This window comes from Corvus cornix, chromosome 13 (assembly GCF_000738735.6).
Source record: "Corvus cornix cornix isolate S_Up_H32 chromosome 13, ASM73873v5, whole genome shotgun sequence".
NCBI lineage: Eukaryota > Metazoa > Chordata > Aves > Passeriformes > Corvidae > Corvus > Corvus cornix.
The window spans coordinates 9,238,513-9,265,481 of NC_046343.1; the positions used below are offsets into that span (position 1 = coordinate 9,238,513).

The following is a 26,969-nucleotide window of genomic DNA, read 5'->3' on the forward strand; positions in this document are numbered from 1 at the left end:
CAGGTCTGTATTAAATTACATGATCTGGAAGTAAAAGCTTCTGCATTCAGTTACTCATTTGCTAAGCCACTCACAGTCTTCAAAGAGACTCAAACTCATACTTGAAAGTGAATTAAATACAGTGTAATCACTAATACTGCATAGCGTCTACTGAGAGACTAAAAAGGCCTAAGACAGATCAATTCCAGACAGGTAAAATAAAAAGCTAGAACACCAAAAAGAAAACAAAAAACTTATTCCTTCCAAAAAGTAGTAAGCATTGCCATTTACAAATAGTAGTGTTTATGTTAAAATAGAGAAAGGTACCTAAAAAGAAATAGCCTTGGCAACCAAATCCAAATGGCATGAGTGTAAATCAAAGCAAAACAAGAACCACTACTCCAGAAACGTGCAGGATGTTTACCCTGGATCAATTACTATTTTAAATGGTGGTTAAAAGAGATATTACAAAACCAAAGTGGGAAAAGGCTAAGAACTGCTATTCTGCATTAATATACAATGTGTTTATGATAGCATTTTCCAATAGAAAATACAAGTGTTTTTACACCACTCCAATATTTGTAAAAAGTATTTTTCATGTGTACACTTAAAAAAAAAATCACATTGTTCAATCTGAGGCAAATGAGCCACAAAAAAGTCTAATTTTGCTTATGACAGATGTCAACCTTAAGATGTTAAAACACTATGCTAAAAATACAGCTTGCAAGCTGTAACTGCACATATTCAAACAATTTCATAAACATTAAAAAAAAAATCCCAAATTATGATATGTATTTATTGCCTGAAGTCAGTCTTCATTAATTCTTGTCCCTACAGGACAAAAAGGTTTTCCAGTTAAGACATTTGTCTGTTTAAGTTCTAGGGGAAGAAGGGAAAGTGTTCTGAATTTTTCAATAGACTATTTTTTTTCCTTAGGGCTCAACTGTCACTTAAGCATCACAAGAACAATTTGAAATGTAAAACTGATTAGCTATACACAATTGAATTGGTCACAAAGGGATCTAAAAAAAAAAAAAGTTAAATCATAAGATCCATTCTCCATATAGCTCACAGTATCCACTGGAAGTTTCTCTAGAATTAGAATAAGTTCGCTAAAAATAAGGCTGAAGATGGAATTTCAGCACTATGAAACAGATGAGATGGGATTAAGAGGAGAACCCATTTGTGTAAGTACTTTATCCAGCCACTGGAGGGGCCCATGAAGATGAATTTCTATCCAGCACGGGGTGCTTGTGACATCCTGTCGGTGATATTCAGCTCCCCAGCCCTAGAAAATGAACAAAATGGTATCAGTCAATTTGAGGAGATGCTTGTCTTTTAAAATAGCTGCTAACAAGAAGCTGGAAATCATGATCTCAAGATACTTATCTGAAGGTAATTCACAGTCTAGTAACACTGATCTAAAGGAACAAACCCGAGGCTGGGAAGGAGCAGGAGGGAAGCTGCACCTGGAAGCCTGAATTAAGTCTCCCGTGCTACAGCCTCCTGTGGAGTTCACTGCTGACTCAAGGATGACTCCTGGCCACGGCCACATCTCTTCTGTTTCAACCTCCTGCTCCCTCTCCTCTGCACTCTCAAACTGAGCAGTATTTGTCATAACTGACAAAACCAACATCTTTTGGACAAGATGCAAAAACACCTGGAAAGCCCAAGTTTAGACTCCACACTAAACTGAGACAGACAACATCTTGATTAAACAATGCTCAGAAAACACTCCTGTGAGAATAACAGCACAGCTTGACTTCATAAACTCAAATCATGTCTTTTTTCCATAACCAGGGTTTTTTTTAAACTAATAATCAATTTGAAGAAGTTAAAAAATTTCTTCAATAATTATGCTGTTTTCTAATCACATGCCTTTAGTGGATTTGTTATTCACTTTGCTACTTCAAATTTAGAGCATGAACTCAAATCTCCTTTAACAAAATTACAGCAACCACAATGAATAAATTCCTGTCCTGAATACTGAAGTAACTGAATACACAGCCAACATTCAATACAGCAATCTGTGCTTTTCCTTTCTTGCACTGATTTCCCTCTCCCCCAGTTAATCACTTTAAATATACTTATCACTGAAAAGAATCACATGAGGCCAGAACAGTGCTAATGGAATTACTGCTAAATACCCAAACCCACAATAAACTTTAATATCCTCAGAATAATTTACCTTTACAAAACTCATTCGAATGGTGCACATTTTGGTGAGCTCATACACTGCTTCAAATCCATGGTTGACAGACTGAGCTAAAAGCTGAGCAAACTCCTGATTGTTAAAAATTTTCAGACTGCATCCACTGGGAATCTTGCATACAGTTGTTGGATGAAAGCCATGGTGGTAGTTGCAGTTCCTGCTCTGTACAAATATGCTGCTATCACTTAAACACTCAGCATAGACTTCTCCACCAACATAGTAGAGATGAACTCCTTGAAAACAAAGATAAAAACATTTCAAATTATTTTGTTGTCTCTGATTTCGAGGCAGTTGTTGTAAATTCTATTTTTATGGAAAAAAAAAAAGAGTAAATTTCTGCATGAGGAGGTTTTCAGAAAAGCTTTTGCTCGCACTATAACACACTTTCAACACAGCAGGCTCATAATACACCAGCCACTAGATGTCCTTCTCTGATCAATTAAAGAATAGAAAGAAAAAATTACTGCCACATTTCAACTGCTATTTCAAGCTTTTTCCTATAGAATTTATGTGGATTTTAAAACTCCAATTTTATACACCTGGCAGCTTCTGCCTATGCCAAGTACAACAGAAATAGGTGTGTCCTGGGAGAAGGGTCAGTGATGGACACAAATGAGAAAGTATATCCATAGTCTGCTCTGATTTTCAGTACATTTTATCAAGCCGAAGGACAACTAAGCCCAATTAGTTGCTCAACTTAATTACCATCAGGCTTTAAAAACCATAACATCAACAAAGTCCCTAGATTTAGCACATCTGTGTGTGTACAGCTATGCACACATTTTAAAGTCCATACAACATTATTACTAACTAAAAATTAACATATAGAAGCTGCCCATCCCCTTTAGCACCCAAACACAGGTTCTCACTGCTCCTTCATCGAAACATCTGCCTTCCTTCCCCCATCCCAATTTTACATAGTTGGGATATAGCTCAGTTTAAGTCTTCCCTGCAACACCCTGAGAATCCACTATGGACTATCCCATGGTGTGCCAGAGGAGGCTGCAGCAAGTCAACAGATGCAAGTTAATCTTTCAGACAGCAGCAACTGTTGTGAACATTGCTAGACCCACTTGGGACCAAGGTAGGATGGAGGCTACAGAGGAACCATTGGCTTCAACAACTACAAGCAGCTGTCAGAGAATCTGGGGTGGGCAAGAATGCATTTTCACAACACAGCCCTATTTATTTAAAAAGACAGTGACCACCACTTGCCAGCTACAGTAAAAAACCTTAGCAAATAGGATTGGGTAGTTCTAAGGAGGCAAAACCTCAAGACCTTTCGAACATAAGCCATAAATAAACAGTACTTTATCCCTAAGCAATCTTACTTGTTGTCAGAACAGTTACCATACAGTTACCATAAAGCAAAGCTTAAGTTCAATAATTACTATTAGAGATGCAAACATTTTAAAGTTCATTACTATTCTACAACGTGATGATGTTTCTGGTTACACTTCTGACCTTAGGCAGATGCACAAGATTTCTCTGCCAATACCATCAAAAGGAGTGAGCCAAAACAAAAGAACCTGACAAACCACCCACACCCCACAAATTACTTGTTCCCCTTTATAACATTATTTTATTAATAAATTTTTTTGGACAACTGCATTGCAGAGCTAATGTTTCCAACAGATACAAATAGAACTTCTGATCTCCAGATTATCTGCAAAATTTTGTCATATTTATAGTAGTTTCTAATTAAAATAATGTTATGTGACAGGGTGGATTTTCATCAATCAAAAGACCAACTTCACCAAATGCTCTTAGGTAGTAAAAAGGCCTCTAAATATGTGCAAGAGAAACAGGGTTCTCTTCTCAGGACTGAGTTAATCACAAAAAAAAAAGATACTCAGAGAAAGCGTTCTACAACTTAGGATAATCCAGGCACATTCCATCAAAGAGGAAAACTGTGCATCTCTATGTGCTATCAGCCAAAACAGTAAAGGAAAACTAGAAGATCTTGCAAAACCTGCTGTCTCCAGGAATCCCTCCCACACACATCCACGCCCCATGGATTCACTCCGACAAATGAGCCCTTGCAATTTTGCATTAGCACTTCAAAGTCCTGCTGCCAACTCACCAAGATATTTGAACATACTGTAGACAGCAGGTAATACCTTACAACAACAAAACAAACAAACAAAATCTTTGACATACTGTAAAGATGCATGAAGAATTTGATTTAAGAAACAGATATAATGTAGAGTATCATGGCATATCCTGCAATGTTTCTTGGTGCTGAAACACAGAATTCTACACATTATTCACCCTAACAGGCAAGCCCCAGTGACAATCTAGTTTGGTAAGGAAGGGGTAATACGCAGTCTTTTTAATTAGTGACAAAGAAAAATGTATGCAATTCCTGACTACTTAGAATCAAACTATGCCTAAGTAAGTTGTTTTCTGATACTGGAGAGGTGGATAATGTATCACATCTCAGATTACCTCTAGCATTCTCATCTGAGAATAATCACTGCTGCAGTACAGAGAAGCTGAAATAAAACCAAGGACTTGGTTTCTCACTCATGAGTAAGACAACTCAGTTTTACCTTTGCCAATGTGCCGTCGAGTGTTCTCGATCGTTGAGTTGCGATTAACGTTGGAGAGCAAACCTAAGCAGAACCTGTTTTTGTTATTGGAGGGATCTGTAAACCCATCTACTAAGACACTTGTGGAAGATGCGTGGAAAGCCTCCCCAACACGATTATTTAATTCATAATACACAATGGAACACCAGTGTTTGGGTTCTTCATAGGCAACGGGCTGAACATCTGAAAAGCAAATGGAAGTAATAGTTTACATAAGTGTTAAAATATTAAATCTAAAACTGTCAAGCAGACCTTCCAAAACACCATCAGCTAAGTAAAATCTTAGTAAACAGTTACGATGGGCAAGAAGCGTCCTGATTATAATCTTAATTATTTTGACCTTCATGGATTTTAGCTTACCTGTTGATTTTATGATTATTTTCCAATTTTAAGCCTGATATTAAACAAAAACAACCTTACACACACACATAAGACTATTGTGATAGCCAGTAAAATGCACCTCTTCTGTCCACTTTTAAAAGATCTGTTATAACTGGTACTTTGGGACTCAATTTTCAGAGCCTTTGTGCAAATATTATTCCAGCAACACACAAAGGTAGCAGAAAAGAAATTAAAAAGTCCAACTCACTGTAAGCCACACTATGCACCTGAGGCTTTAAAAGCAAAAGATGAAAATTAAAATAAGCAAGGCAAGTTTTATTTCTCCATTTTGTCTCTTACAGCCCCAGTTTGAACTGCTTCCACCTATCAGCAAGATTTACTGGCCCATTTGAAGTTATTCATTCAGTTTCGTCATGAGTTGCAAGAAGCCAAACTATGTCATTCTACACCAGACAATACAACTTACCTCTGGTAGATATATTTGGCATGATTTGAGGGATCATTGTATTGCTTGTGTCCATAGACTGTGAATTATCCTGCCCCATTTGCTCATCAGGGGGCATATATGCAGGAGGTGGAGTATCAGCTACAAACATGAAAAAGTAAGAATAAACCTCAACAATTTAGAGTACGTATTTATACATTCTACAGTTGTAAACCCACAAAAATATTCCCCAACCAGAGATGCTAAAAAAATTGGACTCATTTTCAAAGAAATCTGAACACAGCCAGCTGTCTTCACAGTAAACTCCTTCAACAGCTGAACTTTTACCTATGGGACCAATAACAAGATTGGAAACTTGAAAAAAATATGAGATGCACTTCTTTTCTTTCTGCCTTTTTTCTTTAATACCTGCACTCCTGCATTTGGGCAAGATGACTCTGCTTCCCTCTTTTTGTCACACGAACATAAGCTTTCTTGCCTACCCTCTTCTCCATGTTCAAAAATAAAGCAGTAGAAGAAATAACTATTTGCTTAGTATAACGAAGGCTTAGAACAGTTATTTTTTTTTCTGCTTCTGCAGGCTGAGTTAATTACAAAGTGTGGATCTGTTTTCTTCCATCAGCACAGCACTCAGTGTGTCAACACCCCACTATGCCCCATAAATGCATATACTCCAGAGATCCCAGCACTTGGTCAACAGGGATACCCACTGACTGGGACACTTCCTGGGGAACTGAGCAACCAGAAAGAACAAAGATTAGGCCACTGAGCTAGTGGAAAAATAAAATCTTTAATCTGTTAAATTCTTGGCTTTATAAACCACTCCAATAATCAGACAGAATCAATAAGACTTCTTTCCTTTGTCTGTATCAATTGTTTTTTCTGTCTTTTCCAACTCAGTTAAACAGAATCAGTTTAATCTGATCTGTTCCCAACAAAAATGTTACTTTTTTCCAGTTAAAAACTGTATGTTAATTGTTTTTATTCAGTGAAAGACATCAATAAACTTCCTGTTCAGCAGCCTGCCTTTGCTTTCTTTTCATTGCTAAATATTCTTCTAAATATGGATTAGTTATTCTATAGTGAAGCCATGCAAAATAACTCACCAGTATTACATCCATGACAAAAAACATTTGGAAAAATAAAACTGTAACAATTAACTCTGACCAGTGACAAAACTAGGAAGAAAATCCCATAAAATACAAATGAAAAAGCCATTTATTGCAAATATAATGAATTCCTGAGGTCATAGGTCACAACAACACGTGACATCTCAATTATTTTTGTTAAACTGACGTTCAGGCTGTGCTCACCTGGTAGCTGAAAGGGACTTGATGGCCCAGAGCTGGCTGGGGAGCTTGGGTAAGTGCTGCTGGCTGGAGAAGGGGGGTAGGGGCTGTTTGGAGAGATGGAGAAGGGAGTGCTGTTGGGCTGCTGGAAGGAGTCAGGAAATGTCGCGTTGTGTGGCATGTGGGGCTCGTTGTGGCTGAGGTTCCTGAACTGAACTAGCAGACTGTGCTGGGGGTTGAATTCACTATGTCTAGGCACTAACACTGGAGGTAGAACTGCAAAAAACAAACAAAAGCCAGATACATTTAGGTTAAAAACTGAGATACAAGGTAAGAGATACAAATAATGCGCTATTCTGCTCATCATGATAATTTCAACAGTAGCTGGGGTGGGAAGAGGAGCAGGGGATGAATCTGGCATGCCTTTACTCCATCCTCTCTCCTTTATTTTTTTACATCATGCATGATGGAAGACTCAAACTTTACCCTTGCAAAAATCACAAAAACACACATATTTCAGGCAACTCAAAGATCACCTTTTTTAAAAAATAATAAACCAAACCAGTCTGGCACATACTGAAATACTGACGCAGAAGTGTAAAACTCACTGCCTGCATACGTTCGCAAATCAGAGAAAACAGAAATACAGTCCCCATTACTACAGTCAAACTATACAGTTACAGATTGTCCTTTCCACTGAAGACAAACAAAATCTATATTGCCATATAAAGCTATAACTAAGCTGGAGTTTTAACTTCAGGACTGGTGGAGTCTGGAATTCCAGTGCTGCAGCAGTGCACTTGAGCACTACAGCTGGTTGCCGCAGAGTTACAACCACTTTGGCGAGCAAGGGAAGCAACTTCTCACCACTGTCCGGAGCAACACTCTTCATCTCTTCCACCCAATCCCCCTCAATTTTTCCCACGGCAGCACACTTTACCAGCAGGCTCATTACCTGACACACATCTGACACATACCTTGCTCTAACTGATCATGTCTCTTGGTTCCATTAATCTCTGCTGTCTCCTAACTGGAAGTCATGTGGGGAACTCTCATCCTAGAATTTTATTCATTTTATTTTTTCTCTATCTCCTCAATTCATGTCACACATTGATTAAGTAGCAAGCCCCTGAAAGGCGGCCACCAACCTCCTTGCAAGGACTGAGATTTTGAAACAAGTTTCTCAAAGAAACTGAAAGAACACATCACTGCTTTCTATTTTACGAAAAATTAGAACTTTGCTACTAACTTTAAGGGCAGCAGACTTAAGAGGTCTGTGGGAAAAAGGTGATTAATCCCAAAGAAAACAGCTGGTACCAAATGGACAACACACCTCCCCCAAACCCCACCAGTAATGTACACTTTGAACATTCCTCTCCCAAACTGCTCATACACCACTTTTAATTGGTTGTAGAGTACCAGAGGAGGAGGAGAATGGAGTGAATAGTAAGTGGTTGCTAAAGATTCTGTTCAGTTTTTAGGACAGTAACTTTCAAACATACCTGGGCTCTCCACCCTCTTGTAGTGGTATGGATTAATGCAGACTTCCTTTTGTTTGGATCCAAAAGGAAATTCACAAATATCCAATGGCTTCAGCTCATGATGGCTTTGTAGATCCGGCCAGCGCCACACACGACAGTAAATCACATGGGGAAGGCCTTTTCTGTGAGAAACCTGGAGCCGTCCATCTAAAGAGCGAGGAATAGTAACACACTTGCTGGGCTGTCCTGGACTGCTCAAGGCTTTCTCCAGTTCTTCCATAGCACCTTTTTTCTTTTTCAGCTTTTTTACCAAGGCATCAACAGCTTTTTCTGCCCATTTTTCCTCTTCATCTCCTTGTTTCCAGCCCAACAGACGCTTTACAGCTGGGCTAGTAAAGGAGAACAAACTGGCCATTGACGTCATTTGACACAAGTCTTCAAAAAGTTTGTTGGGTTTTGTCTGTAGGGTTTTTTTGTTTATTTGGTTTTTTCCAAGTAAGTGTCAGTGTATACCCAAAGCAGTTATTGCAACTGATGAGCTGTATTATTTCCTGGAGGATGACAAAGGAACATAGAGATGGTCAGTGATGAAGTCTTCACATCAAAAATGATGATTGATGCCTCCAATTTAGTTCTAGTAAAAAGGTAATTTAACAAGGAATTAGCAAACAAGCAAAGGCTGTGGTAAAACAAAAAGGCAGATATTAAAAGACTTACTGTTTCAACCCTAGCATTGCATCTGATTTTGTTTCAAAACAAAATCCCAGAAGTACTATGACCTCGCCCCAAAAAAGTGATTAGTCCTCAAAGCTTGCACTACTGATTAGTGGGAAAAGGGACCATTAAGGGATGATAGGGACAGCACAGTTCCCGTTAATATTCCTTAAACTGACGACTTTCGCTCAGAAGACAGGCTTGAGGAATATGCTTTAAAACTAATAATATATCCCTGTCATGGTGCTGCATTAGCAGACTAAACTTGCCATGAAGAAACAGGGAAGAGGCAGAGTGGAAACACCAGTTCCAAAGCCAGTACTGCACGGAAATACTCAGCTTCTCAAATGGATCCTTATTTCCAAAAATGAAAAATTCCTAAAGCATCTGCTTTTTCTAGAGCTCTAATTAGTTACCCCATGTTTTCAAGAGTATTAAAAAAAAATTAGGAAGAAACTGTAGATAAAGAAAACAAAGCACAGTTAAAAGAAAAACCCAATACAAAGCACAAACTAAACCTTCTCCAACCACTCAGAAAGATAGTCAACCTTTTTTTAGCTGTAGCTAATTTTATGCTGCACTTCCTTGTATCTTTTAAGAATATCTGAAGTGCTGGATATTTTTAGCCTTGGCAAAAAAAAAAAAACCTGTTTTCTTCTCCCCAGAAAAAAGAAGGGGGGAAAAGACATGGTGGAGTAAGCACTAGAAATGTGACCTTTACTACAAACTGTCTCAGAAAGGAGAGGAGCAGAACAACTCCCTCATGAATGGTGTTTTACCACTCACCAGCCCTAATGCAAATCCTCCCCCCAGCAATTTAAGGAGTACCGATGACAAGAGGAAATGATGTGCTGTGGCAACGAACTGATAAGAACTTGTAAAATCCCTTGTGAATACTAAATAAGCAAGTATAGACAATGAGCAGCTGGCAAAAAGCAAGAGCAGAGCTAAGAGAAAGGATGTCAATAACAAAAGATGCTTCCTCTCTTGCTACAGAGACTGCCAAACAACATTGTCTCTCCACTTTTGATAAACCACGGTGAATTAGAACACCTACCCTAGCCCAAGACACCAAATCTGCACATAAGAGAAAAAAAGGGGGGGGTGGGGGGGAGGAAGCAAGATGTTAAATATCTCTGTGCTGGTTCTCTTAGATTGCTACCTTTAATCAAGATCTTTTTTCCTCCCATCTTTGATAAACTAAAAGTCATCTGATAAGACTTTTTAAGTGTCTGGGCACATTTACAGGCTCACTCAGGCACTTGGACAGATACTTTTATGTAACAGAACCGGGTACTAAGTACCATCAACCAAAGCTACAGCAAACATCCCTAGGCAAGGCATTTATGTCCTGCATGGAACCATCCTACATTTTCTACTGTGGCGTTAGAGGGTGAGGAAAGCAGGGAACAAACCCAAGGACACTTGGTGTTCCTTTACAGGAAAAAATCCATTCATTTCACACAGTAGCTTAATCCCATTGGTACCTCTTTGATTATTCAGCTTTGTTTCAGTAATATAAAAAAAAAAATCGGAAAAGTAAAACAAACAGAAAAACTGTTTGAAGGTCTTTCTTTCTAGAGCTCTCATAAAAAATATGGAAAAAAAGAAATTAAGAGAATAGAAGTCTTCCACTGCTTCAGCCACTCCCTAGAAGGTACTGAGAAAAAACTAAAGAAAAAAACTCAAATAATTACATATCACCTTTTTTTTTTCAGAAATATCACCATGTCTGCACTTTAAGACTAATTTAGTTCCCTAGGACTATTACACATGAGAACCTTTGCACCCTTCAAAGTAACAGGAAATACATAAAGGGAGATAAACTTGGCCAGGAACTCAGACTGAATTTTTTCTTTTACTGAGGATAAAAGTTTACTGTTTTAAAAAGTAAAAGCTGTTTATAGTTGCAGCCAACTTACTTTCAAGCCTTGCATACATTCAATAGCTGCAAGATCAGCAACTGTTCACACCCCTAGAAAAGGAAATGAACCCACCTAGAATCTCAGACCAGAAGACAATTAAAACGTTCTATTTTTGTTTCTCAGCTGTGCTTTCAAAGAACCTTAAGCATCATCAAGGCAGAAGATGCCCTGGAAATTCCTCTAGTTAAGCTGAGCTCAAAGGAGATCTTCAGAAATGTCCCCTGATCTATCCCATTACAGGAGCCCCATCCATATTAAGAAACAAAATTTAAAGATCTACAATTCTATGCTATGATCATGTAAAATTTTATTTTGTTTTTTAGTATTTTGAACATAATGCACCCATACTAGGGAAGATATTTTATTGGTTTTATATAACTTCAACATCATTTACCTGCAAGTATGCTCATGGAATAAACAAGCTCGCTAAAAGAAAAGGAAGTTGGAACAGTTCTACTAAGAAGATATTTTGCAGTAACTAGTATTTGTAGGGAAAGCGTCAAGGGAATTATGATAAATTACTGTCCTATAAACTCTCATTTTAGAACTAATCTGCTTGGAGTAATGCAACACTAAAAACTTCATATTTGTCTGAGGGCCCATGAACAAAAGCAAAGCCTGGTAAAACAGGTATTTTAGAAGCATCAGAACACATCTGATCAAAACTGCTTCAACGTCTTCAAAAAAAGTTTCCACGTACATGCTTGTAACTAAAACCACTGAAAAATGAGACTGTTGAAGTTTAAAACCTTAATACCATTTACTTTAACTCCATTCTGGCCACCCATGAGGCTTTCAAGACTCTTCAGTAGAAGTGTATTTTAACCTGTTCAAAAAAACCAAGGGCAAGAAAGAAACTACAACAAAATACTAATAGGCTTTGAGAAGTACAAATGACATTGAATTTATCTCATTACATACCTTCCAGAAGTTCATTTTGGAAGGCAAAACACTGAAGGTTTACAGCTTTTGCCTTTTCCTAAGAAAACAAGGTAGAATTAAAAAGCTTCATGAATCATGAGCTCGCTTCGTGAGCTATTTAAGACCACAAAGGAGTAGGTTCAGGTATTTATGTAGAAACCAAACATTTCCATGTAGAAACTGTAATTCATGTAGGGTTTTTAGATTTCTGAATGTGTGGCATAAACCGCATTTAGAACATTTACTTGCATTTGCTGTAATTTCAACATCTAATTTGCAAAAGGTTTCTAAGTAATCATGACATCTGCCAGGAACAGCTTCCCCAGATCATCTGTACTTACAATCAATTTCTTCTGAGGCTTAAAAGCACAAGTTATGAGCTGTGATTGCAGTACCACAGAGCATCACTGAGCTTTGAATACAAAAACAAATGCTTTAAAGAGTCACATTTTCATTCAGTGGTGCACAAATTACTCGTATTGCTGCACCTCTAGACACAGCTGGTAACAACTTTCATGGGGAAAAAAAGCTTACTTAAATTTCCTTAAGAGGCAGAGGGTCTATTATGCATTACCTTCTTTTATTAAATAATTTTTCAGGTGAGCTACAAGAGAAAATCAACTGAAAACCATGCTATTACATTAAAAAAAAACAGTTACAAACACTCTTTAAGGAGTGAGTGTAATGAATTACATGGAGTAGCATGAGGGGGCTTTTAATGGGCAAGTATAAAAGGAAGTAGTCACTGTATCAAAATTAGACTTTGGGGCATGCATTATTTATATTTTTAAAGTTCTTGTTAATGACTACAGCAAATGGAAGGAAACTAGCTGGGTGAACAGGTCCATTGTTTGAATCCCCTCCGTAATACTTCAGCCAGCCAGACAGATATAAACACAGTTGGCCAACAGCAGAACTTACATTTCATTTAAGAAGATGGAAGAAATCTACCACCTTCCATCTGCCATCACAAATACTGAGCAACTTAACTTCCTTTTAGCAGTTCTTGTGAAATTTTCTTAGCCTACTGCCTTAAACTGGCAAGTTCAGTAGGTTCATTTCATGCCATACCAAGGAATTTCCTGGCTAAAAGGCCCTGAGCAAGAGTCACTGCAGAACAGAAAATGTAACATTACATATGGTGTATCCATTTTCATGAGATGCATTTTGTATGTAACGTGTTCTCTCACTGATTCCAAACTAATTTTCCACCTGCAAAATCTAGGTTTGAAGTACCATTAACTCAGCAAACCATCATCCCAAGCAGCAGGGCAATGAATGATGCTTTCACAAGCACAAGAATAAAATGGGTAAAATCATTTTAAAATGGGAAAAGCAATGTCCCTCATCCTTTCCTATTGCCAGTATTAAGCCTGGGTTCAAATGTACAAGGACCACTCTCTTCCCACTAATTTACTTCTTCACAAATTCAGGAAGCCTCCTGTAGCATCATACCCAATCTGAAACAAGAAACTTCACTGCTGATGATTAGAAGCTGTTTTGAGACTCAACTTCATACAATAAACAAAGCACCACTTATAACCAGCAGCACAACTGGGAGTTCATTAGAGCTGCTGCAGATCTGCAGTTAAAGCTGTTCTGCAGTCAGCTCTTGTGCTTAACTTTATTGCCCTTCAGACTCAGAAATGCTCAGGTTTTTTGACTCCATACACACATTAACATACATACTCATACAGAAAGCTCAGAAACTCTACTGCAGTATATTACAGTGTATTATGCTATTTACACAGATCAATACTTTCTTTAAAACTACAACCTCACGCATCAATTTCACCTGGTTTTATTGAAATCCTTCTTTCCTTATAAATTTCCTGACAGGAACTGTGCAGGATTGTGCTTGGGTTTTATTATCATTTTCCCAAGTCTACAGCTTACATTGCAGCCCAGCATTCAGTCCTATGCAATGGCACACTTTAGTCTTTTCTTGAGAATACAGGAGAAATGTTAGCTCCACAATTTCTTCGTACACATCAAGCATAAACAAAATCCTAAGATGACACAGTGGTTAAAAAACTTGTTTAATAAACTTGGAAGGGCCTGCATGCTGCAGACCACCGCCACAGCCTCTCCACGGAAAGGATTTTTCTTCAACCACCCTGTGCAACATCTCACACAAAGAATACCACCAATGAAAAAACTTCTTTTGCCCTTTTTCCCTTAAGTAAAGGATGAAAGAGATTTTATAAAGGATATCAAAAAGGAACTTGTGGTATTTTCATCAGAACTGGGCTTGCATTACAAATGTACATCCAGTTGACCAAAATCTATGGCAAGTGCTTTCAGACTAGCACTAGACTTCTTGCTTCAAACATGCCTTGCAAGGCAATATAATCTAACTGATAATATATGTAAACAAGAACAGAAAAGAACTGTCTGGTATCTTTAAAACTTTTTACTAACCATGACTGTCCTCTGAACAGAAAAACCTACTGACAGTTGCAGACAGGGCTTTCTCACACAATACTTTTGCTTTTAATTTCCCATCTGTACACCATCTAACACAGCTTAAAAGAATGCCGAAGCATTTAGCTCTGTCAGCTGAGAAGTATTTAACCAGCACTCTCTTACAAGAAACCTAACAAACTCTGAGGCCAAGCACAAGCAGCAAGTAATACAATGTACATGGAAAATACAGCTCAGATAGCAAAGTGACGCTTTTGTTTCTTCTTAAAGTTTTTTCAAAAACTACTGTCAAAAAATAATACCAGTGATAATGATTTATATCACAAAAGAGGTCCAGACAAAGAGATACCTAAGATCACTAAGAGAGCTCCACTGCACTTCCAAAGCACCCTCACTTCCATCTGATGCCAACAAAAGCCCAGAAAAATTATAATCAAAGAACAGTTCTGAATTTGTTTTGCATCATGGTAAAACTTAAGTTTAAGTGTGATACAGGGGAAGAGAGAGGGAGGGAGAAAACACAAAAACTTGCCATGCCTAAAAAAGTCCTAACTATTTCTTAAAGCATCCACATTTACAACAAAAAAACATCCAATGCTCCCATGGCCTTGGTCTCTGCAGCTGCTCTAATTACTGAGCAATCAGCTTTTGTAGAAATTCTCAAAATTATAAATTCCATCTTAGAACCAAAACCTGTCTCCCTTAAGTGTTTTCTCAGAAGTGTCCATTTTCTCACACTTCTATTTCAGCTAACTGGCACTTTCCAACAGAAGCGTTATGCTGGAAAATGCCACCATCAACAGTAGTCAGCCCTGAAACTGCCTCCTGTTTTTAAGGTTATTTAAGATCTACCCCAACCAAAGCAGATAACTACAATGTAGAATCCATTCCTAATTAAAATTCCAGAGAAAAGCACTGCTGCATTTCACTAAACATGAAAACAAAGGCCTATGCCTCCACTGGTAGGTTGGTGGATGTGGACAAGCAAGTGGGTGATTAGGAATGACCTCAGTACTACACTTGGGAGACAAAAATGGGAAAATAAAGGGCATCTTGTACTTTTCACAAACCCCAAAGTATGCTAAAAAATTAACAAGCTGGACAAAGCCTTCCAGAAATTTAGATGTTCATGTGCAAGACCTTCATTAAAGATTCTAAATACTATGAGTTGGCAACAAAAAGTATAACCTGGAAAACAGGACACTCAAAAAGCTTTAAAGGAAGAAGAAAAATAAAGATGTGTGTGTGTGTGTATACACTTCCACTCCAACTGAATTGCATTAAGCCTGTGACAAGTTTACAAAAGCTACAGGATTGGAGGGAACACTGACAATACTAATTCAGCAAGCTTTTTTTTCCCCTTGCACAGAGTGAATGAATGGCAAAGTATTCTAAATTTGTCAGTTTGTGACATCCACTGACCCAGAATTCAGAGACACTACTTCATAGTTGGTGTATCAGTAGCAGGGACTCTGACAAAGATCCTCTGTCAAGGATGACAGTGCTGGCAGGCTCAACCTTGGTGGTAGGTCAGTAGGGATACAGACTTGGCAAGCAGCGTCCTGCACCTTGCCAACCCACGCTGGTCAAGCGCGCTCAAGTGCCAGCCAAACTTTTCTACGTGGTCACAGGAACATGGCGAAAAAGGCTTCCAGAAAGCAGTGCAGGAACTTGCACTGTGACTAATGATAACGGCCAAAGCATTAAATTACTGTTCAACTTGCTTTTAATGAGCTGTTTATTGTTAGCCATGAAGATATCTCAAGTGCACTCAGCTCACACAAGAACAAATCTTCTCATTTTGAGCACAAGCTCCTTACCTGTTTTCTAAAAAAAAGTCGTGTAAAGACCTTTAAAGAAACATTAACAGATTAAAAGTCATTCCACCAGATCTAACACAGACATTTGAGGAAACTTATACTTTAATTTAAAAAAAACAAATATTAAAATAATCAACAAGGCCTTAACTAGAGGGAAAGGAAGACACAGGGACTTGCACAGAATTGCCACAGAAGTATTTCTGCAGGTATGTAATTCAGCCAAGAGCAATAAGAGTTCCTAGCATTTTCTTAAGACATCTATAAAGAAAATACGGCAGTTTTCTGCAATTTAAAGTGTCCTCCAAAGTATTAAAGATCACAACATAATTTGCAAAAAACATTCAAATAAATCCAAAAGGTTCCTTAATTGAGCATGAGCATTCCATCTTGGGAAACAATTTTTTCCAGCTCAAATAATATTCTGTGATGATAAAAACTCTGCACAGTTCACCCACTCCAGGTGCAAGAATAAAAATCTGACTTCCTAACAAGTATGAAATAGTATAGGGTCAACAATTACAGTTCCTTCAAGTTCCATCAGAGGTTAAAACTCCAAAGCTCAAAAAAAAAAAAAAAAAAACAAAAAACAACCCCACCCACCACAGCTGTACACAGCAGCACACCCTGTTGTGATCTTTTGTCATCAAGAGGAGAAAGAAATGCTGAGGAAGCCTCTCTTCCTTCTTTTCCATTTCTCAGTCCCATCATGATTGTCCATCTGGGCTTCCACTAGGAAAGTCCTCTTCAGAAAAAGAGAAAATTCCTATCTCAAATGTATGTCCTCCACGTTTGAAAGGAAAAGAAAAAAACAGGTATCCCAGTGAACACATGGTTTGTTGGGGTTTTGTTTTGCAGAAAGAAGTGGCATTAAGCACTTAGCAGCAATTTCAAGGCCAAGTGAACAAAATTTCAATATCAGAGGTAAGAGTAAACCACTATCAAACGGTAGGGATTAAGACATTAAATCCAACACAGACAAGGCACTCTCAAAAGTTACAACACACTAATTGTGAAACATCTTCAATTAAGTTATTTGCTGCTTCTATTAACTTCCACTACCACTAGCTGCCAACTTCATAAAGCATTACAGGTTTTGATGAGCACAGGCACATGACTGCAAGTGTTTGCACCTTTTTCTTTACTCCAATCAAACTGTGATTCCTCAGAATACCAGGAGGATATTCTGTGCAGAACTTCTGTAACTGACACATGAAATGAACAACGCTCATTTCAGTTTTCAGTATTTTAAAGCCACCCATGGAAGGTTAATTATCTGAAAGTAATAAAAGAATGAAAACCAGCAAGAGATTTCATCTAAAACCATCATATACTGACAATCTAATTTCCCATGACAGACTTAACTTTGCTGATCCGAATTTTGACAGTTAATCCTTGGAGGTTTTGTTAAAGCAGCGAGTCCAAGTGATTCACTGCACGGAATTTCTAAATCCTTACCTATTCTACCAAAAGATTCAACAACTATTACTGAACCTATTCAATAATATAGTCAACACTACTACTGAATGAGTTCTTCCCTATCTCATTTTCCTGTGAAACACCATTCAATTACCTTAAGGTCACATCAGAAACCCCACAACTGGAACAGAGCACAGATCACTTGATTTCCAGTCTTGTGCTTTTAACCGCAAGAGCGTATTTCCTCTATTAAATTTACAACCCGCAGAAGACAAAAATTTGCCGTTCTAAATCGCCGAAGCTGTGCATCTGTTGTCAGGCAGCTGTCAGGGCTGGGCGCACGCGAGAAAGGCCAGGGTGGACAAGTGTGTGTTTGTGAGAGCTGTGTGTGTGTGAGCCCTCACATCGCCTCCCGCCTCTTTACCAGCGGCTGCAAACGTGCGGGTTTGTTGCTCTCCCCTCGCTCGGCCAGGCCTGACTACAGCTAAGAGAGTCCTCGTCTTTAAAAAAAACAAAAATAAAAAAACCAAACAAACAAACAAAAAAAAAACACCCAAAAAAACCCACACCAAAAAAACCCCACCAAAACAAAAAACCCCAAACAACAAAAAATAAGAGACACTCCCTCGAGCCTCTGCTGAGCACTGGGATGTTCGCTCCTGTACTGGCACCACGCGTGTCCGAGCAGCCCCGCGGGCGGCCCGCGCTCCCCTCTCCCTCCCGGGGCTGCTCCTTCCCCCACAGGCCGCTCCCCGTCCCCTCCCGCCCCGCCAGGACCACCGTGTCACTGCGGGCCCGCTCGAGGCCTCGGCCCCGCTTCCCAAAGGGCCCGTCCCGTCTGCCCCCCCACACCCACCGCCGCCCGGAACCCGACTCGCAGCGCCGCGACCCCGCGGCCCGCAACCTCCCCCGCCCCATCCCACCGCCCCGACCCACCCGGCGCGGAGCAGGCGGCCTCCCCAGGGCGGGTGTCCGTGAGGCGCCGGCTGGGCCGCGGCCGCCGCTGCTGCTGCTGCTGCAGCGAAACTTTGCCGGGGGAGCGGCGGGACGGGAGCGGCGGCGGCGGGGCCGGCGGGGCCAGCGCCGGGACCCGGATGTGCGCGAGGGGCGGGGGCCGCGCGCGCGCCGCGGCGGCGGCGGGAGGAAGCGGGAAAAGGGCCGGGCCGGGGCCGGGCTCCGGGTGCCGTGTGGGAAGGGGCCCTGTGAGGAATGGGCCCCGCGCTGTGAAAGGGAGCGAAATAAATGCAAATAATAAATCAACAAATAAGTGTGCAGGGTTCGGTGTCCAGAAAGTAACGTACCACATAACGGAGGAATGGAAAAGGCTCCGAAGGTCCCGCTGCGTTGGCGGGCGCTGCTGGGGCCGAGGGCCGGTGCTCTCCCCCAGTACCGTGTGCTGCTGCCGTACCTAGCGGCTGACACCGGCCCTGCGCATGGGGGCTGTTTTCACAGAATCACGGAATCAGTTAAGTTGGATAGACCTGGGAGGTCACCGAGCCCAACCTATGACCCAACACCACGGTGTCAACCAGACCATGGCACTGAGTGACACGTTCAGTCTTTCCTTGAACACCTCCGGGGCAGTGGCTCCGCCACCTCCCTGGGCAGCCCCTTCCAATGTCTGAGCACCGTTTCTGTGAAGAAATTCCTCCTGATGCCCAACCTGAACCTGCCCCGCTGCAGCTTAAGACTATGTCCTCTTGTCTTGTCACTTACTGCCCGGGAGCAGAGCCTGACTCCCACCTGGCTACAACCTACTTTCAGGGAGTTGTAGAGAGTGGGATGGTCCCCCCTGAGCTTCCTCATCTCTTATGGGATGGGTGTTATCCACAATGTGTTGGGGCTGTTGAGGTCCTTCAAGGGGCTGCATCTCTGAGTAAGTTGCTAAAATACACAGTAAAGCTTCAAGAAAATGTGTCAGGAGTGTTATGGATGGCTCTAGAAAGGATTGCACAGATGAGGATTTTCCTCACTATGGGACAGAACTCTTACTGTCCTCATCATGTAACATGGAAGTCACTGTTTCCTCAAAGCTACTTTTGAATTGCACAGAAGAAAGTTTCAGAGAGGCACCGGGCCAAAACCACACCCAACATGCCACAGCAGTGCCTGCCCTTGGTTAAGCATACTGCAGGCACAAGTGTTTCTTGTCATTTTTAACTGAGTGAATTATTAGATATGAGGATATATTAAAGAAGAATTGGATTCCACACCATGACTTGATGTAAGAAGGTTTTCATTTTTTTAATTGCTCTTAATACACAAATGACTTTTGGAACTCCAAACACCTCAATTTCCACTAAAGCTAAAGAATGTGCTTTCTTCCACTGAAATCAGTTATAAAAATTAGTTGTCCATGCAAAATCCTCTCATGGTAGGGAAGGACTGGCCAGGCCTTGTTTGCCTTACAAGAGATGAGGTGCCATAGAGCAACACATGCAAGGCTGACCCATGCTCAGCTCTGCTCTTCAGGACCAGGTGGAACCGCTCACCACAAACTATTGTTGAGGTCTGAACTCTGATGCCTTTGAAAAATTTAACTCTATATGGGCAACAGGAACATCCACAATTAGAGGAAAGTATTTCACACTTCAGCTCACAAAGTGATTTTAAGAGGAAACTTTTCCTACAGGACAATTACTTCGTAACTCAAAGGCTGCTTTCCTCAGAGGAGGCTGATCATGGCTGGCTTCAGACACACTACTGAACTAAGCTAAATCCTACTCTTGTAACTACAGAAATTCCTACAGGAAAGTTTCTCCCTCTGGCCAAAAAAAATTGTGTAGGAACAGATATGTGGGGCAAACCCATCATTTGTACATAAATTTGTATCTCTGTTGTAGAATATGTAACTACACCAGATTTTCTAACTTGCCACAGCTAGAAATCTGGCATGCCAATTGTATCTGGCACGCCAACTGAATCTTGCTATTGGATTCCTTTTGGAAAAAAACCAGAAGCATGCAAATGTAATGAAAAGTGATTTTCTATATATATATTTACATATATATATATAATATGTTATATACATTAACCTAAAAAGAAGCCACATTTGAAACCCTATCTTTTATTTGTGTAACTTAAAGGTAAAACATCTACCAAAAAGAAAAAAAAAATCAAGAAAAGGCAATATAAAATGGATAGATATAGGGAAAAATATCAAATGAGCCAAGCCGAAATTTCAATTTCAAGTATATTTGAGCTTTAAAGAAATTTTCTTCTGGTTCAAAACTGCATGGCGCTTGATTATTTTGAATGTAAACAGAAGTTCTTAAGAAGTCAATTAATAGCCCAGCAGGCTATCTACTAAAGTTCATGGCAGCGGTGAAGGAGCAAGGCTTTGGTGTAATTTAGTCCCAGAACTGAGCTAACCTTTGGGGACTCCTCCATATCTCTGCACCAGCAATTGTTCTGCTTTGTCCCAGCAGTCCAAAATATGGGACAAAAAAACCTCACAATAACTGTTGGCCTTTTTCCAAGTCTTTTGTGTAACTTAATTAATAAACCAAGTAACAAACAACAAATTGGCAGCAGGCATTTTAGGTGTTCATGTGCCAACCATCCTGTCTCTAGAAAACAAAATGTTCTCCTCTGCTGAGGAGTTACAAAACAGTTGTATGCTGCTGGGTGAATCTGTACTGAGGAACACTGTATCACAGAGCTCCAATGCACTTCCTGCTGCGGAGCTTTCAGAGTTCCAATGATGACGAAAGCTGAAGGTGTGCATGCAAGAGCATGGGAAGACAAGGAAAACTGTAAGATTTTCAAACCTAAGTTTTCCTAAACGTTCTCGAATTAAAACTACAGGCAATTGAGACATGTCTGCTTGTAGCACACCCTCCTCAGAAAACAGTCATTCTTAAGCACGATGCTGAGACTGTTTTGGAGTGTGGTAGCAAGGAATGTGATAATTCGGCTGAAAAGTAGGTTTCCTTTTTTTTTCCATGCCATTTTGTCATAGAGTAATGTTGAATGGGCAAACCCCAAATGTCTGAAGTCAAATTATCTCTTTGTAGTCAATGAAACCGATAAAATACAAAATAATTGACATTGACTATCTGATGATTCAGGTCTGTGTGCCCTTAAGGTCACAGGAAAATTAACACCACTTTCAGCACTGCCTATTCATACATGGTCTCCATCATTTGGATCTCTAGTGACACAGTCCAGTGGATCCACTCTAGTAACATATCAAGTTCAATAAAAGAACAACAAAGAGACTCAAAGCACCCTGAACACATTTTCCAGAAATCACGTGATTTCACAAATTCCTGAATTTTACAACTCATGGAACCATCAGTCTTATTTTATCATTGTCAAACCCAGATTTTCCAGCGGACATGCCGCTGTGTTAATCTAAGGAAAAAGGACTAGCTAACCTTCCCCTTACCTGAATGTTTTAATTATTGAATTATGTTAGATTCTGCAGAGACAACTGCACATGTTTAGACTTTGGGGCCTGCCTTGTAAAGTCAGTTGAAGTACAACTACTTGTTTGGTATTCCTTTGTGCACGAGCTAATGGCAATGAGGGCAGAAAAACACCTTCCCAGAAAGCTGAGTTACTGTAGGAGTTTATGTCAGAGTGAAAAATAACCTCAAAGTCTGATCAAAGTGCAAAACAACCAACAGAAGAACTACCTAAAGCTATCAGACTTAGTTGAGAAGTGTGAAGTTCAAGAACTATCTTAAATTCCATTAGTTTTATTTTACTCCCCAGATTTTGAATACAATTCCTATATTTCTTAATGAAATTTTTATTTGGTTAGAAGTGAATTAGTATGAAAATCAAATAGATTGAATTATAAAGAAATAGTCTTGAAAAAAAGTTGCTTTATTATGAAACTTTGGCCTTCCTGTAACTTCTAAAATGGCTGTATTGTTCAATTTAATTCTCTATCAACTTTCTAAATTGCTGGGGGAAGAAGGGGGAATGTTGTTTAAAAAAGAAAAATAAATATACATAAACAGTTGCCATGTCTCTACCCACATTAAGCATTTGCAAAGCCACTTTATGTTAAAAAAATCCTGTAGTGTGAAAGATGGCTTGGATATTTAAACCAAATCTAGCTTAACAACAGAATTGGGGGAAGTGGATAGGATAGCTCAAGAAAGTTCCACTCTCACAGCTGTCAGCTGAGAAGAAATGGGGGAAGGGGGAAATGCTGAGAAAGGAATTTATGGGGTTTTTTGGCAGTGAAGAGAGGAACATGCCATCCCTGTTTGAAAAGTTTCAGGGTGGGAAGGGCTAAGGAGGGGCTAACATACTATACATACCTTTATGTATATTTTTGAGGCAGGAAAACAGTGTTGTGTTTAAGCAGAGTTCAGCAAGTGAAGAGGGAGGTGACATTCGCTCTGGCCATTTGGTTCTCTTAAATAAGCCCACAATTTACAGCAGGCTGAGAACAAGCACAGGAGGTGGCAAGAGGCTGCCTCACAAGAAGACAATACAAATGTTGTGTACCTTGCATCACATATGTAAGAAAATGGAAATAACATTTAGTGTCTGGAGGAAAGATATTAAAAGTGTTTATCTCCAAGGCCCTCAGAGGTGTAGGCTCCTGCAAAGTCACACTCACTGGCTCACAGCCTTTGAATTCCCAGAGCTAATTCTGAAATTAAGTACCCTGTTATTGTTACAGCCACACTTCTGGGTACCTTGCATGACAACTCACACAGAGAAAGGGAGAGAAGAATTAGTCTTGTTTCCTGAAGCTACAGGTAGAAGACATTAACATGAAATTGTAGACCAGGGGAGAGAGGGAAGGCAAGCCAAAGGTATTCTTCCCAGCAAGTTTAAAGCTGCAAACTTTTCTTCCTAGACTGGAAGAAGAAATGGGATGAGACATGTAGCTGAATAATGCTACATCTATGGGGATGTTAGAAACAAAGACATAATTATGTAAAAGTTTTGTAAGTTCTGCTCCATTCCACAGAATAAAATTGTGAATATACTAGGGATGGTATATCCAGTTCAACATATCTGAGAGTCACTAAGGATGCAAAACTGCACATATAATTCAAGAAAAAAAAAGTCTGAAAAACATATAAAAAAGGCAACATCCTAAGAAAGGAAAAAGGACACTGCAGGAAGAGTAAGATGTGTATGAAGTAATGAGTAACAGAAGCATTTGTTTGAGAACTGTCACAAAGTCCACCTCAGAGTCGGAACCACCATCCATTGACACCTGTGGATAGAGTCCGGACAGGGCAGAGTCCTCCAATATCAGATCATCTTCTTGGAATAGGGTGAAAACCTTCCCAGAGAAATGGAAAAAATGTCCCAGCTGATTAACATGAAGTATTATAGTGCTCTCAGAGAGGAAATGATAAAGAAGATATTTTTAACCGGCTCAATTTCTTTGAATATTCTTCTGCTGTTGTTATTTTTGTGGACCATCCCCAGCTTGCCCTCACCATCACATCAGCAGTACAGAAACATGCAGTGCCCTCACTCTTCTAAACCAGTGATTTTCAACTATTTCCAGAATATGACCTCGCATTACAAGAACACTTTCTGGAGTCTGACACCTGCTCCTAAGCTCAGAAAAAAGTTGGCCCCTGCCTCCTAAAAGCTGTCTGCAACTACCAGACCGATTTCCTACAGACAACAGAGAAGCTGGACCATGGAATTGGGATAGAATATGTAGAACAGAAAGAGAATGAATCCAACATCACAGTGAACTCCTTGCACATACCATAAGCCTGTGTTCACTATGAGCTTTCTTCTTTGATGAAAACTCAGCTCAAATTAGAAATGACCAAAATTGTGTCTTACTTCCCTAAAGGTTTACTCCCTTCCCCCCACCTGTTTACATCCCATACCATTAGCCAAACATGGAGATTCTGGGTGAATCCTTCAACATTATCTCCTGCATGGTCCCAGTTTTTACTAGAGTTTTTCAGTGCCCAGCCCAAGCACTGCCATCCAAGCACGGTCCCTTTTGGTGGTCCCTGGCATTTGGGTGGGACGCATGCTTACTTCAGGATAGTGAGGAGATCTGACATGCAGCCTCACACTCAACATAATCATCTGCTGACACAGTCATGAGCTGGAAATCCATTTCTTGCAGCAATAGAAGGGACCAACATCCACAATAACTGTGCACTGAAAACTTGCATTTGTGGCTCCATGGCCAAAACCACAGGAAAACTATTTTTAGCACAATGGAGCTCTAAATAGTGGAAGCACTGAAATTTTAGCTCACATCATGGGCCAAATTCTTCTCCTGGTTACACCCACTCTATGGAGAAGCTTGAGTATAGTAAACAGAGACACTCTGAAACAGAATTTTTTTTTTTTTTTTTTAAGTGAAGTTTTTGCTTATGAGTAAAATAAGTATTTTAAACTTTGAATGAAGAAGGGCACGCATCCTCCAGCATTTCCTCTGGAAATAAATGAAAGGAGAAAGGAACAATTTGAAATAGAAGCTCTCTATTACTGTAACTGTATCTGTTATGATAAAGGTAATTCTACCCACTGTATATGTGTGAACCATACCCAGAGCTGACATCTCTCCATTCATTACACAGCCACTTTTGGCTTAGACCAGTGAAAAGAACACTGAGTTTATCTGTATCTTGAGAGAAGGTGACGCAGATGAGTGTAGCCTATGAGTAACAAATCAGGTTTTAATAGCTAGACCTACACTTAATTACTCACAAGCCAACTTTCTAACAGCTGTTTTATCACCTCAGGATTTCCCAACACAAAACAATTAGTGATGGCAGTGCAGAGCACTCAGGCTTTCTCATGTACGAACTGACAGGACCTGACTTTCTCCTTCTGGGTGTAATTCCAACGGAGTCACCAAGTTACAGGGTGCTGGGCCTTTATAACTTGCATTTAGATTTTGTGGCACACTCAGGGACACAATTTTTTTTTCCAGCCCCATGACCAAATAGTTGGGTTTAATAATTTCCTCTACCATATCAAGATCTGCATATACAAGCATAATAATGTCTATTGTAAATTAAAGTGCTTTTGGGCATAGTGTAGTACAGGTTTTGGACAGTGTGTTGCAAGCTATTTGCTTTCTCTTACCAAAATTTCCACAGAATTTTTTTTCCTTTTCCTTTTTTTTTTTTTTTTGGTTGGTTGGTTGGTTGGTTGGTTGGAGTTTTTCTTTTTTTTTTAGGAGAAGAGGAAACTGGATCAGTTTCTAAAACAGAAATTTTTGGAAAAGCCATCAGATGAGAAAATCACAAAATAGTAATATAGTAATGATAATGTTATTTCTCATTCACTATCTTATTGTTGATGAGTTTTCTTGCATTCTTTAAGCACTGCCCTATGACATATGTTTTAAAAGGAAGTACAGGAAGGAAAATTAAAAGGCAAACTTAACACATATTCAATTTGGTTACATTTTTTATAATCTGAAACAAATTAGGATTATTGTTACTGTCTAAATACCTTCATATGTAACACAGTAAAGGGCAAAAAATAAATTCATAAATGCTCCAGCTGCTTAGCTGGGCCCCGTGTAAGGCACTGCACTAAAATAGTCCACAACCGTAATTACAATTCGCCACATCTTGGGAATGACATTTAGGATTCTCGAGGCACTTTTAGATAATTTTTAGACTCTGCGTCGAAGTTCAGCTGTCACAAAGTCAGTTTTATTTTGTAACAGATTTTATCCTTTGGAATGTTATGTTTGGAGTGAGCTGAAGATATGGAAAAATACATGCAATATCGTTTGCTTACCCGACTGAAATATAACTCCTCAAACAAAGCTGAAACTTTTTTTTCCCCCCCCTAATGTTCCTATTCCAGCCTGTGCTTGTCTACAGCTATTTAGATTTGGAAGAGGGGGCGACGGGGGGAGGGGGGGGGCAGGAGAAAAAACTCTCCCCTACTGCACTATTCTGACTCCATTAGTGCCGTCAACGAGAATTCCTGCTCTCTCTCCAGTAATTAAATAAATATTTAACATTGCGGGATTTAATTGGAATCCCAGAAGTTAACAATAGCCTCAGCTATCGGTGTCGCTATCTCAGGGGTTCTGTTTTCACAGGGGTATATTTAGATCTCGGCCGCATCGCCCACTTGCATTACGAATAGTACCACCCCCTCTCTTGAAAAAAAATAAAAAAAAGGAGAAACGAAAAAAAAATCCCAATCAAACAAAAAACAAGAAGCTCGGTAAAATCTGGAAACTTTCATGAAGTGACGCCATCTCCGCGGACCTCCTTCCGTGCTGCACAACGTACTTCAAAGCGTAACGAAGGCAGTGGCCGGCAGGCTCGCGTAAAAAAAAACCCCAAACAAAAACCCAACCACAACAACAAAAAAAGCAGTAAGGAATGAACACAGCATTACCTTCCAGCAACTACTGCCGCTCCAGTTTCTCACCCTGTATTTTGTCACTAGCTCCCTTCCAAGTGATCCCCATTCCCCCTCTC

The 26,969-nt window shown here is 39.8% G+C and overlaps 1 protein-coding gene across 3 annotated transcripts; it reads right to left on the reverse strand.

Moving 5' to 3' along the window:
* Positions 1 to 101: 101 nt before the first annotated feature.
* SMAD5 (SMAD family member 5) lies at positions 102 to 26,969 on the reverse strand. Of its 3 annotated transcripts, none has more exons than XM_039559708.1 (7): positions 18,496 to 18,614; positions 8,361 to 8,890; positions 6,883 to 7,134; positions 5,591 to 5,710; positions 4,744 to 4,965; positions 2,168 to 2,424; positions 102 to 1,267 (listed from the first exon to the last, which is right to left on the reverse strand). In XM_039559708.1, the coding sequence occupies exons 2-7, from the start codon at positions 8,761 to 8,763 to the stop codon at positions 1,124 to 1,126; spliced, it is 1,398 nt and encodes a 465-aa protein (XP_039415642.1). In that variant the 5' UTR covers positions 8,764 to 8,890; positions 18,496 to 18,614; the 3' UTR covers positions 102 to 1,123. The 3 variants fall into 3 exon arrangements, with proteins under 3 accessions (XP_039415642.1, XP_010398142.1, XP_039415643.1); XM_010399840.3 differs by lacking the exon at positions 18,496 to 18,614 and adding an exon at positions 26,887 to 26,969 and having other exon boundaries at positions 1,109 to 1,267; XM_039559709.1 differs by having other exon boundaries at positions 1,109 to 1,267; positions 8,361 to 8,973; positions 18,496 to 18,615.